Source organism: Callithrix jacchus, chromosome 1 (assembly GCF_049354715.1).
Source record: "Callithrix jacchus isolate 240 chromosome 1, calJac240_pri, whole genome shotgun sequence".
Lineage (NCBI taxonomy): Eukaryota > Metazoa > Chordata > Mammalia > Primates > Cebidae > Callithrix > Callithrix jacchus.
The window spans coordinates 218,955,135-218,968,837 of record NC_133502.1 but is presented as its reverse complement, the minus strand read 5'-3'; the positions used below and the strand labels follow the sequence as shown (position 1 = coordinate 218,968,837).

The window sequence follows — 13,703 nt, the reverse complement described above, 5'->3', positions numbered from 1 at the left end:
CTGCTATGACCTTCCTTCTCTTCCCAACACGTGGCCAGTGCTGGGCACAGAGGTAGCACTAAGCCAAGGTGGTCACTGCAACTGGCTAGAGGGGGCCTGGGTTTGAGAGACTCTACAGGAAACAGCTGGCCAAGCCTGGCAGCTGACCAAGTGTGGAAAGGGAAGAAACGGAAGGACCTCGGCTGGCTGGGGGTGGGTGTTCCTCATCAGCCCAGACAAAAAAGTGCCACTTTTAGAGCTCTGAGGAACAGCGCCTGCCTGTGAGGGCAGGCGGAATGTAGAGACCTGCTGAGTCAAAGAGTGGCCCAGCAGGCTCGGGTTTAGGGGAGAGGACATGGTTGATGCCCGATGGAGGCCCCCTCTCTGCCCAGAGGGGCACCGCAAGCTGGGTCTGTGGGCAGAGAGGGGGCCTGAGAGCTGGGCACAGGGGGTTGGGGAAGGCCCAGGCTCATCCTCTCACTAGCCTTTAGTGTCCTTATCTGTGAAATGGGGCAGGCAGTACCCACTTTGTGGGATGTCACAGGGGCTGGCCAACAAGTACCTGGCACAGTGGACAACACACAGCCCCTCAGGGCAGGAGGACCAGAGGGCAAGAGAGGAGGGCCAGGTTGGCAGCATCAAAGGTCACAGCAAGGCCCAGGGTCTACCAGATCTCTAACACTAAGACATGGTGCATGGGGCAGGGGAAGAAGTCACATCCCATGGGGTGAGGAGGAAGATCAAAGGTGAGGAAGCAGAGAAATGTACAAACCATTCCTAGAAGTATTTCAAGAGCACAGGGAACAAACTAAATTTTTTTTTTTTCCTGAGACAAGAGTTTCGCTCCGTTGCCCAGGCTGGAGTGCAAGGGTGAGATCTCGGCCCACCGCAACCTCTGCCTCCCAGGTTCACGTCCTGTCTCAGCCTCCCAAGTAGCTGAGACTACAGGCACACACCACCAAACTTGGCTAACTTTTGTATTTTTGGTAGAGACGGGGTTTCACCATGTTGGCCAGGCTGGTCTCAAACTCCTGACCTCAAGTGATCCACCTGCCTTGGCCTCCCAAAATGCTGGAATTACAGGCCTAAGCCACTGTGCCTCGCCCCAGGCTGATCTTTCTACACATGGACAAATGTATGCACACATGGCACAGACCAAGCTATAAGATGCTGACTCTCTGGATGGAGGGACTAAGATTTTTTTTCCTTTATCAAAATTTTACAATTATTCTTCAAATAACAGGTATTCCTCTAGTAGTTTTAAAAACCTGGCTGGGCGCTGTGGCTCACACCTGTAATCCCAGCACTTTGGGAGGCTGAGGCAAGTGGATCATGAGGTCAAGAGATCAAGATCATCCTGGCGAACACGGTGAAATCCTGTCTCTACTAAAAATACAAAAAAATTAGCCGGGTGTGGTGGCATGCACCTGTGGTCCCAGCTACTCGGGAGGCTGAGGCGAAAGAATCACTTGAACCCAGGAGGTGGAGGTTGCAGTGAGCCGAGACTGCACCACTGCACTCCAGCCTGGTGACAAAGCAAGACTCCATCTCAAAAACAAAAAAAAACAACTTATCAAGGTATAGAAATTCCAGTTAAACATAGCAGATGGAGCACAGAGGCTTGTTGATATTCCCTCTCAAATAACACAAAGAATTAAAAAGTCAAGAAAAGAGAAGCAGAAACGGTGAACCAGGCCTGGAGGACCGAAGCGGCTGGCCATGTGAAGACTGACTTGGCACAGGGAAGGCTGAGTTTCAGGAGCCCACAGAAGGGGCACCAACTAGAGATGAGAATTCAGGCCACAGAACTCCAGGGAGGCCTGGACACTGAATCAGCGGCCAGCAAGGGCAGGGTGGGCTCAGCCGGCCAGGGCAGTGGAAGAGCCCTCTTCCCAACTCAGCTCCCGGGATACTGACAGGTCCATGCCCAACAGGGGAGAGCTGGAAAGATTCTTTTCTGGGAAAAATAATGGGACAACGAGAAAAGTCAACTAGTGTCCTCTAAGCTGTGGTGAGCAAGCCCCCCACAGATCCCAAACTCTGTGCCGGAGTTAGGGCCTCATTCATGAAAGCAGGGTGCTGACCAAGCAGAAAACAAGGCACTCAGAGGAGAGAGAGCTTAGAGAACAGAAGGAAACTCTTTTAAACTATAGTATTCTCAGAGATGACACACTAAGACTGTGCATCCACGAATAAGAATTGGAGGCTTTTGTTAAAATATCTCAGAATAAAAAAGAGCTCTTACAAATTAAAAACGTGACAGATGTTGGGCATGGTGGCAAGTGCCTGTGGTCCCGAGGGCTTGGGAGACTGAGATGGGGGATCACTTGCGCCCAGGAGTTTGAGTCTAGACTGGCCAACATAGCAAAACCTCATGTTTAAAAAACAAAAAATCATGGTAGAACTTTCAAAAGTCAATAAAAGGATGACAACTGAAAAGATGAAGAGATCTCTCAGATGCAAGCCAAAACACTAAGTACAAAACATTAAAGGCAAAAATAAGAAAAGCATTAATTCAAGGGATCTAACACCTGATTAGAAGGAAAATATCAAAGGAATAAGAGAAATTGCTCTCTGCTAACGCCATGAGTTTACAGACTAAAAGAGTTTAGTGAGCCCAGCATAACAAACAAAAAAAATGAGTATCTACTGTTGCCCTCAGTGTGAACATGCAAATACTGTTTTCTGCTGAGCTGATTTGTTTACTCCGGGTGTATCTGCTTACTTACATCAAGTTTTCCCTTAGAATTCCTAGTTTTTCTCACTGTTCTGTTTGCTTGATTTTGTCCTTATCTATTACCAAATTCTCCCAAGCTCTGACTATGACACTCTCCTGGCTCAGTGATGCCGTTCTGGGATCCCCTGTCCTGACCCAGAGAATAGTCCACGTTATTGGGAAATTTAGGAAAAATAGGGCTTAGAAAAGAACGTAAACGCCCTCAGAGAGGAAAGAAAACAGGTGGCACATGTGAGCCAGGAGCTTGCTGCATCCAACACGTGAAACTAGAGGACAACATGGAGGCTTTCAAATCCCAGGGGGTGATGCCCAGTGTGAACTTCCAATCAGAGGGTCTCAAACACGTAAGCCCGACGCCCTAAACATTGCCACCCACTATCTCCGTCTCGGGAAGCTGTTAACAAGTACAATTTACCACAGGAAGCAAACCAAAGAAGAGGAAGAAGCCGTCACAGGAGACCAACAGTGGAGCTACCAGAGTGGGGATGGAGGGTCCAGGAACTGTTATGGCAGAAGCTCCCTTCCTCCCAGTGTTTCCTTTCAGTTCTGCCCTGAGTGCAGCAAGTCTCTCTGGGGTAGGGTGTGCTTCCTGGGGGCGGGCTGTGACTCACTGCTGCTTCCCACTGGGTGAGCAGTTCTAATTCGGCAACCAGGAACGAGGAACTCCACAGCTCAGAGTTAAAAATGATACTACTTTATGAGTAATGAAAGGGATAGCTTGTGTCTCTCTACTGGCTCTTCTGTCTTATTTCTCAAATAATCCAGATCTTGGCAAGCAAACCGAAAAGACCAGGAGCATCCGCAGGGCCTAGAAGGGCTGACCATGTGACTGCTGCTGCCTCCGGCCCTGGGGTAGCACTCTCTGCTGTGGCCCATGAGGGCAGCACTCTGACTCTGAAGGTGACCAGCTGTCTCACAGCCACAGTGGTTTTTCAGCCAAGGGCTGCCCTGCAGAGGCAGGGCTAACTGCGTGTCAGGCCTTAGGAAGAGGCAGCATGTGGCCTCACCCGTCTGGAGCAGCCCTGGCTTTAAGCAGGGTCAGTGGCTGCTATCTAATCCCAAACCAAGTGCAGCTTCTCTTGAGCACGCATGGCTCAGTCCAAGTCTCCACTTTGAAGAAGAGTCCCTTCCATAATTCAGCCTGTGGTCATGGAGGTGTTCTGCCAGGTCTGCGGGAGAACCCTGACCTCCCAGGCTAACAGGCTGCAGGAGGAGGTGCTGAACCTGGCAGTGCCACCTAGGCAGGGAGTAGCAGAGTCTCAGAAGCACAGGCGCTGGTCCGTCCATATAAATAAAGCCTCTTGGAATACAGCCACATCCGTTTATTTACTCTTTTCTGTGGCTGCTTGCATGCTACAACTTCAGAGTTGAGTCGTTTCTACAGACCTTACGACCTGAAAAGCCTAAAGTATTTATTTATTCCCTGACCTTTCATAAAGTCTGACAACTCATCTACATACATGTTTGTATCTTCTCCATCTTTTTTTACTTTTTAAAGAGATGCCAGTCTCATTGTGTCACAAAGGCAGGAGTGCGCTTACTCTTCTCAGGTGTGATCATAGCACAGTAGAGCCCCAAACTCCTCATCCTCCCACCTCAGCCTCCCAAGTAGCTGGGACTACAGACGTGTCGCCATGCCTGGATCGTCTCCAACTCTGAAAAATAATCTTGACCCTACTTCTTCCTTTAGCCACCACTTTATCCAGTCATCCATCCATCCATCCATCCATCCATCCATCCATCCGTCCGTCCATCCATCTATCCGTCCGTCCATCCATCCGTCCGTCCGTCCATCCATCCATTCATCCATCCATCCTATTCCATTTCTCAAAACAAGGTATTTTTGTTTCGTTTTGTTTATGTGGCTGGTCATGTGGAGCGGAAAGACTGGAGAAGGAAGGAAGAAACCCTGATATTGTGACCAATTACGTGTAAACACTGCTGCACCTGACTAGCCACAGAAATAGTGTCTTCTGTAATCCTAGCACTATCCTAGCACTTTGGGAGGCCGAGGCAGGCACACTGCCTGAGCTCAATAGTTCAAGACCAGTCTGGCCAACAATGGTAAAAAACCCGTCCCTTCTACAAATACAAAAAATTAGCTAGGCATGGTGATGTGCCCCTGTAGTCCTAGCTACTCAGGAGGCTGAGGCATGAGAATCGCTTGAACCCAGGGGGCGGTGGTTGCAGTGAACCAAAATCATGCCACTGCACTCCAGCCTGGGTGACAGAGACTCTGTCTCAAAAAAAAAAAAAAAAAGTCTTAATGTGTTTTTAAAAATTTATTTTTGCCGGGCACGGTGGGGCTCAAGCCTGTAATCCCAGCACTTTGGGAGGCCAAGGCGGGTAGATCATGAGGTCAAGAGATCGAGACCATCCTGGTCAACATGGTGAAACCCCGTCTCTACTAAAAATACAAAAAATTAGCTGGGCATGCTGGCACATGCCTGTAATCCCAGCTACTCAGGAGGCTGAGGCAGGAGAATCGCTTGAACCCAGGAGGCTGAGGTTGCAGTGAGCCAAGGTTGCACCGTTGCACTCCAGCCTGGGCAACAGAGCCAGATTCCGTCTCAAAAATAAATAAATGAAGATAGGGTCTCACTATATTGTCCAGGCTGGTCTTCAACTCCTGGGCTTAAGTGATCCTCCCACCTCAGCCTCCAAAGTGCTGAGATTCTAGTGAGAGCCACTGCACCTGACTTTAATGTTTTTTATACAAGTGATATGTGCACATGCTTTAGAAACTCAGACAGATGTCAGGGCTGGTGAGGAAAGGCCCCCCCAACGTCCCAAGTCATGACCCTCAGAGGCGATCACTGAATTCTTTCAGCGGTTTTCTCCAATGTTAATCTCCATGTTTCTAAATAAAACACACATATATTTCTTCTTCCCTTATCAATTTTAGACATTATGAATTAACTTCCTATAATAGAAGGCAAAGCTTTCCCCACCACCCAACTTCCGTCTCCCTTTCCCTCCTCCAAAGTTACAGGGTATGTAAATGTTCCGTCTCCCTTTCCCTCCTCCAAAGTTACAGGGTGGGTAAATGGACATCCTGTGTTTCCCTCACAGGAGTAAGTTAAGCACTGCTCACAGCTGAGCTGGTTTGTTTATTTAGGGCATCTCTGCTTCCTTATGTAAGTCTCCCCCAAGTTCACAGTCCTGTTCCGCCTGCTTGGTTCTATGCTTATCTACTACTGATCTCCCCCAAACTCTGAGACTCTCCTGGCTCACTGATGCTATTGGGGTATTCCTGTCCTGATCCAGAAGACCCAGCCCCACTCTCCAGCCCCCATACCTGTCTCTCAGCTCTAATCTGCCACTAAACTGGGCCACATTTGGGAGTGGGAGGAATGGGGGCTATCAACAGTGATGCTGACACAGCAGGTGTGACCAGCACACCAGAGAACACAGCAGCTGCTGGCTGTAGCCGCCCCACCATAAGCCCTCAGCTCCTTGCCAGCAAGGCCCCGCTCAGGCTGGAACTCTCCTCCCCATGCCAGCTCAGCTCCCCTTGTCTGAGAGGACCTGCCTGACCACTCCTGACCACCCCCTGCCACAGGGACACCCTGGGTCCCTATCCTGCTTTATTTTCCTTCTAAGACAAAAGCCAGCAAAGAATTTCTGTAAATGGCCAGATAGAAATTATTTTTCATGGCCCCTGCTAGAGCCGCTCAACACTGCATGAGCCGGACGTGGTGGCTCACGCCTGTAATCCCAGCACTTTGGGAGGCCGAGGCAGGCGGATCACAAGGTCAAGAGATCAAGACCATCCTGGCCAACATGGTGAAACCCCGTCTCTTAAAAAAAGAAAAAAAAAAAAAAAACAACACTGCATGAGATGTGGATGAGTGTGGCTGTGTCTAACAAGACTTCATTGGTGTTCATTGAAATGTGAATTTCATGTCTTTCTCACGCATGTAACAAAATATTCTTCCTTTGATTTTTTTTCCCCCCAACCATTTAAAAAGGTAAAACCAGCTGGGCACAGTGGCTTACACATGTAATCCCAGCACTTTGGGAGGCCAATGTGGGTGGATCACTTGAGCCCAGGAGTTTGAAACCAGCCTGGGCAACGTGGCGAAACCCCATCTCTACAAAAACAGCTGGGCATGATAGCACGCACCTGTAATGCCAGCTACTCGGGAGGCTAAGGCGAGAGGATCACTTGGGACTGGGAGGCAGGGACTGCAATGAGCTGAGATCGAGCCACTGCGCTCCAGTCTGGGTAGAGTGAGACCCTGTCTCCAAAAACTAAACTGAAAAGCCAGGCGCAGTGGCTCATGCCTGGAATCCCAGCACTTTGGGAGGCCAAGGTGGGAGGATCACTTGAGGTCAGGCGTTTGAGACCAGTCTGGCCAACATGGTAAAACCCCGTCTCTAAAAAAAAAAAAATTAATTAAAAAAATTAAAATGAAATATGTAAAACCATTCTTCGCTCACAGGCCACACAGAAGCAGGATATGACCTGCAGGACGAGGTTTGCTGACCCGTATGTATCGCCCACTTCCTGGTGTGGCATCAATGGAGACACTGTGGACCACGTGCTCTTCTCAGAGCTGCACAGGAGGAGCTGGGGGGCTGCCTCCGCCCCATCCTTGCTTACCCTCTGTCCCGACCCAAGGCCCTGCAGCTCCAGCTGTCTCACTACCCTGCCCCTTCCCTCTGCGTCATCTCCCAGCATCCTGGCCAGGGCTGAATGGACATTTCAGGAAAACTTTGAGAACAGATGGTACTACGAATGACAACGATGTATCTCCTTCAGGCTTAAGACCCTAAACTGAAGCACTTCCCAGGACTGTGGGGTCAGATACTGCACATCTCTCCTGCCGGGCCATTTTGTAGACCTGGAGCCAACCCTGCTGACAGTGCGGCCACACGCTGCAATGCCACCCGAATCTCTATCAAGGGATCCATCTTTTTTCCCAACATATTGCCACTCAAAACACTCTGACCTGTACCAACCTAAAATTAACTTTACTTGTAACTCAGAATGAGAAAATGCAGGCACGAGACAGTAAAAATTCCTTTTTCTTTAAGACAGGGTCTCACTCTGTCACCTAGGCTGGAGTGTAGTGGCACAATCATGGCTCACTGCAGCCTCAACCTCTCAAGTTCAAGCAATCCTCCTACCTCAGCCTCCCAAGTAGCTGGAACCACAGGTGTACGGCACCACGTCTGGTTAATTTCTAAAAAAATTTTTTAGGCTGGGCACGGTGGCTCACACCTGTAATCCCAGCACTTTGGGAGGCTGAGGCAGGCAGATCACAAGGTCAAGAGATTGAGACCATCCTGGCCAACATGGTGAAACCCTGTCTCTACTAAAAATACAAACATCAGCTGGGCTGAGTGGTGACGTGCGCCTGTAGTGCCAGCTACTTGAGAGGCTAAGACAGGAGAATTGCTTGAATACAGGAGGCGGGAGGTTGCAGTGAGCCAAGATCACGCCACTGCACTCCAGCCTGGCGCCTGATGACAGAACAAGACTTTGTCTCAAAAAAAAAAAAAAAAAAAAAAAATTTTTTTTTTTTTTTTTAATAGAGAGAGGGTCTCGCTAGGTTGCCCACTTTGGCAGGCTGAGGTGGGTGGATTAATTGAGCCCCTGGTCTCAAATTCCTCGGCTCAACTAATCCACCCACCTCAGCCCCTCAAAGTGCTGGGATTACAGGTGTGAGTCACTGCACCTAATCTCCAAACTCTAAAACATCATACCCATGGGAATGCCCTCCTCACTTCTCAGATGGAGTGGATTTTTAAGGCTTGCTTCTTCCTCAGAAAGCCCCAAGTCTTGCCATCCTCAGACACTGCCTGCGGCATCCCCACAGTACTGCCTGGCATACGGGCCCATCAAAGCTTTGGTACGTACTTGAAGCGAACTTTCTCCTCCATGTCCAGGGGTGGCTCCTGTGTGATGAGGCTCACCAGCTGCTCCATGCACTGCTGCCTGCACAGGAAATCCAGCAGCTTCTGGTTCTGAGCCTTACACTCCTGCAAGATGTCATCTTCATCCATCAACTCCTGCAGCGTCACATGCTCCTTGTCCAGCAGCTTGTCAACATGGGACGTGGTGTTCAAGTCAAACTTCCAGAACATGGTGACGGCCACGGAGCTGCAAGTGAGGGCAAAGGGGTCATTTCTCACCTCCGCAAATCCGCCCTCAGCAATACTAGACTCCAGCCCCAGCATGAACACACAAGATTCCCAGAGCACAGGAATGTCGGTAGCTCTTCCCAGTAACCATTCTCATCAGACCTCTCCAGGTTGGAGTCACAAAGTTAGCACAGTCTTCCCAGCTACTCAGCAGCTCTGAGGCTGCATCCCCCAGCTCCAGGACCTGCCTCTCCAGGTTCTCTTCTGGGCTGACCCCTTCCTCCCTTGCCCTCCTTCCCCACACTGTCCCCCATCCACCAGAGTGCTCCATACGCCCCTCAATGCTCTTGCTTGCTCTGCAGTTGTTGGGCGAAAGCATCCAGGTGTCTCCCGTGTCTCAGGGACGCCTTCCATCCTGAGAGAACACTGGACATCTCCCCGCCGAAAGTCACACATTTGTTTGTGAGCAAACTCAGCAAGTCAAACTCAAGACAGCTGATGCTGTTTGACCCTGCACTCACTCCTCTGCCACCCCCCAGCCACCCGGCCCCTCCACTCATTGTCCCCATCTTGTGGAATCACACTCAGGGTTCTCTCGGAAGCAGGCACCTCCTCCCACATACACCAACTAGGCACAAGGTCTTGCCACAGCCACCTGAGAAATCATAGATCCAGCCCCCCCCCGCTTCCCAAACATCCCAGCTCTGGCTAGCTTTGCCTGGACACACGAGGTTTATCCTTCCTAGGGCCTCACATGTCATTCTGTAAGCCAGGGCTGGTCAGCGACAAAGTTTTCACTATTGTGATAGAGAAAACATAAAGCCTACATCTTTAACAAAGTTCAAACTTTATTGTGAGATTATAAATCTTTTCAATGTTACATGAAACATTATTTTTAAAATTATAGTAAGAGTAGATGAATTTCTCTTACCTAATATTTTTACTTAGAAGAAGAAAAGGTTGACCATAGATATAAATGCCCAGGTGTGTCTGTCTGTAAAGCCTGTGCTGCCCTAGGACCCCTGACATGGGAGCCTCTGCCATCCAGTCATATTCCCACAGCCTCTGGTTTGCACTGTTTCATTTATTTTTTTTCAATAAGTATTGCCCATGTAATCCACACCCACAGTTTGTGCTGTTTCAAACTCAACGTGTGCTCATCCTCTCATCTCAGCTTCAAAACCTCTCCTGGCCCCAGAGGCCTACTAGGCTGCTTTCTACAGCATGCCTGCAGGTCCTCTGGGCATCTCCTGGGTACTCTTGGACCCCACCCACACTACAAAGACACTGAACTTTTCTTCCCACACAAACTGCACTTTCCCACTTGTATCCTTCTGCACACGCTCCCCAGCTGCAGCTAAGGGTGAGGCCCTGCAGCCCCCAACCTATACACACCACTACAGTGGGCACTTCTCATGGACTTAGATATGAAGAGCCCAGAGATGGAGCTCTTAAGACCCCAAAATGGGGCTGCTTTGACTTTCAGCACAAGGGACTTCATATATACACTGATACTACATTCGGTTTTGATTTTGGGGTGGGGAAGTTTCGTGTGTGTGTGTGTGTGTACATATATATATATATATATATATATTTTTTTTTTTTTTTTGTAGAGACAGGAATTCACTATGTTGCCCAGGTTGGTCTCGAACTGCTCTGCCTGCCTTGGCTTCCCAAAGTGCTAGGATTATAGGCATTGAGCCACCAAGTCTGGTCTGCATTCAGTTTTCCTTCTGAGTCTTAAGATCTTCCTTATGCTTCTTGTAAGGGGAATGGATACTTATGAGTGGGACAGCTGCCTCCACACGCATACTGGATGCCCCTCTCCTGAAGGCACTACCGGATGTCTCACGTGCTGGAAGACGCACAATCCAGAGAAAGAACTGAACCCCACCTTGCCAATGCTTTTCTTTTCCCCACAATCGGAACTTGCAAGTCAGGACAGTTAGAGGCGCCTTTTGGGAGGTTCTGTTTCTAGCCACAGAATGGTCGAAAGCTGGTGGATCACAAGAGACCATCAACCAAGCAGGTCTTAAACTTTTCTAGCAGAATCATTTAAAACGACTGGATTAATCCAAAAGACCAAAAATAAAAATAAAAATACAAGGAGATAAGCAACAAAAACAGATGAGACAGAAGAAAAATAGCAAGATACCAGACACAAATTCAACCATCTCAGTAAGTGCATTAAATGCGAATAATCATTTCAGTTAAAGACACACATTGTCAGACTGGCTTTTATTTTCAGAGGGAGTGTTTTGCCATGTTGCCCAGGCTGGAGCACAGTCCAACAGTCAGCTCACTGTGAGCTCAAGCAGTCCTCCCATCTCAGCCTCCCAAGTAGCTAGGAGTACAAACAAGCACCACCATGACCAGCTAATGTTTAAATATTTTGTAGAGATGGGGTCACCCTATGTTGCCCAGACTGGTCTTGAACTCTTGGCCTCAAGTGCCTTGGCCTCTCAAAGCGTCAGGATTACAGATGTGAGCCACTGCATCCAGCCTGAATTTGTTTTTTTTTTTTTGAGACGGAGTCTCACTGTGTCACCCAGGCTGGAGAGCAATGGCGTGATCTCAGCTCACTGCAACCTCCGCCTCCTGGGTTCAAGCAATTCCCCTGCCTCAGCCTCCCAAGTAGATGGCATTACAGGTGTGTGCCACCACATCCTGCTAATTTTTGTATTCTTAGTAGAGATGGGGTTTCACTATGTCGGTCAAGCTGCTCTCGAACTCCTGACCTCGTGATCCATCTGCTTCAGCCTCCCAAAGTGCTGGGATTACAGGTGTGAGCCACCACACCTGACCCTAAATTTCTTTTATTATGCTGCCACCTACATAGGATTGTTATGTCTTTTTTTTTTTTTGGAGATGGTTTCACTGTTGTTGCCCAGGCTGGAGTGCAATGGTGTAACCGCAGCTCACTGCAACCTCTGCCTGCCAGGTTCAAGCGATTCTCCTGCCTCAGCCTCCCAAGTAGCTAGGATTACAGGCATGTGACACCACACCCAGCTAATTTTTTGTATTTAGTAGAGACAGGGTTTCACCATGTTGGTCAGGCTGGTCTTGAACTCCTGACCTCGTGATCCATCTGCCTCAGCCTCCCAAAGTTCTGGGATTACGGGTGTGAACCACCACACCTGGCCTGTTATGTGTTGATTAATTCTTTGATCATTTTGACATGTCCTTCCTTGTCTTCGGCAATATACCTCGTTTTGAAGTCTGCTGTGCCTGATATTCACACAGTACATCCTTCTTATGATTCATGTTTGGTATACCCTTTAACATCCTTTCACTTTCAACCTACCCGTGTCTTTATATTTAAAATGTTTCTCTTGAGGAACAACATATGGGCCAGGCGTGGAGGCTCATGCCTATAATCCCAGCACTTTGGTAGGCTGAGGTAGGTGGATCACCTGAGGTCAGGAGTTTGAGATCAACCTGACCAACACAGTGAAATCCGAACTCTACTAAAAATACAAAAATGAGCCAGGCGTGTTGGCAGGCGCCTGTAATCCCAGCTACTGGGGAGGCTGAAGCAGGAGAACTGCCTGAACCCGGGAGGCGGAGGTTGTAGTGCGCCAAGACAGCGCCACTGCACTCCAGCCTGGGTGACAGTGTGAGATTCCATCTCAAAAAAGAAAAAAGAAAAAAAATCTCTGTATAACAAGAACACGTCTATGTTTCTATCAACTCTCCCACATTCTAAGAAACACTCAAAAATGATCACATCAGGTTGGCATGGTGGCTAACACCTGTAATCCCAGCACTCTGCAGGTCCAAGGCAGGCAGATCACTTGAGGTCAGGAGTTTGAGACCAGCCTAGCCAACCCAATCTCTACTAAAAATATAAAAATTAGCCAGGCATGGTGGCACACACCTGTAATCCCAACTACTCAGGAGGGCGAGGCAGGAGAATCACTGGAACCCATAAGTTGGAGGCTGCAGTGAGGGGAGATCTTGCCACTGCACTCGGGACTGGGTAATAGAGTGAGACTCCATCTCAAAAAAAAAAAAGATCACATCAGAGGCATCCTTTAAGAGTTCACTGTAATGGCACTGGTTTAGTTACAGCTAATTTCACTGTCAGAAAAACTGGTATAAACTGAGTCCAGAACATATACTCAGATAATACTGGGAACTTTTCTCCCACCTGCGCAACTACACCCTATCCTCCACAGACACTAGCATCTTCCCGGTTAGCCCCTACCTACAGGGAAGGCCTTAAATTTCCTTCCCTAAATGACCTCAAGGTCAGTACGGGCAGTATCTTCAGAACAAACAACTGGTTCATGGCCCAGCTTGTTGATTTAAGACATTTCTGGTTACACCTGGAGTATCAACCAAGCATAAGGGCTCCTCTCACATCCTGACACCCCATCCTCAGGAGTCCATCAGGGATGTCAAGCACAGTATATGCAACCTCTCCTAGAAGCTTCCCCAATGCTAAGTGAAAGGAACTTGAAGTTGAGCTTCTTTACCTTTTTCAGGATGACATAACCATCAAACAGAAGGTCGATTTCAAACAGAAGTGTTGCCCATATGATCACACAGTTCCATGAAAGAGCCCTTTAAAAGAGAACATTCTGTGATAGAGACTGTTGCTAAGAGAAAATTAGAATCTGAAATGCCCTATTACCTGTCTGGCCACAAATGTTTTTTTTTTATTTATGGATATTTTTGAGGCAGGGCCCTGCTCTGTGAGCCAGGCTGGAGTACAGAGGCCTGAACACAGTCACTGCAGCCTTGAATTCCTGGCTCAAGCAATCCTCCCGCCTCAGCCTCCCAAAGTGCTGAGATTTTAGGCATGAGCCACCTTGTCCAGCATTGTGGCTTTTTTTTAAGATAGGGTCTCACTCTGTCACCAAGGCTAGAGTGCAGTGGTGGGATTCTTTCTGGC

General features: G+C 48.7%; 1 protein-coding gene across 50 annotated transcripts in view; it reads right to left on the bottom strand.

Annotated features, from left to right (window-relative positions):
• Nucleotides 1-13,703, bottom strand: part of PPP6R2 (protein phosphatase 6 regulatory subunit 2) — a 91,645-nt gene that overhangs the window by 39,755 nt on the left and 38,187 nt on the right. For 29 of the 50 annotated variants that reach the window (XM_035274320.3, XM_078344219.1, XM_078344254.1 and 26 more), the window contains 2 exons: nt 13,285-13,372; nt 8,583-8,825 (listed from right to left, as the gene is read on the bottom strand). In XM_035274320.3, coding sequence (XP_035130211.3) covers nt 8,583-8,809 — 227 coding nt within the window. In that variant the 5' untranslated portion in view covers nt 8,810-8,825; nt 13,285-13,372. The remainder of the gene's footprint in view (nt 1-8,582; nt 8,826-13,284; nt 13,373-13,703) is intronic. The other 21 variants (XM_078344209.1, XM_078344221.1, XM_078344263.1 and 18 more) reach the window with 1 other exon arrangement.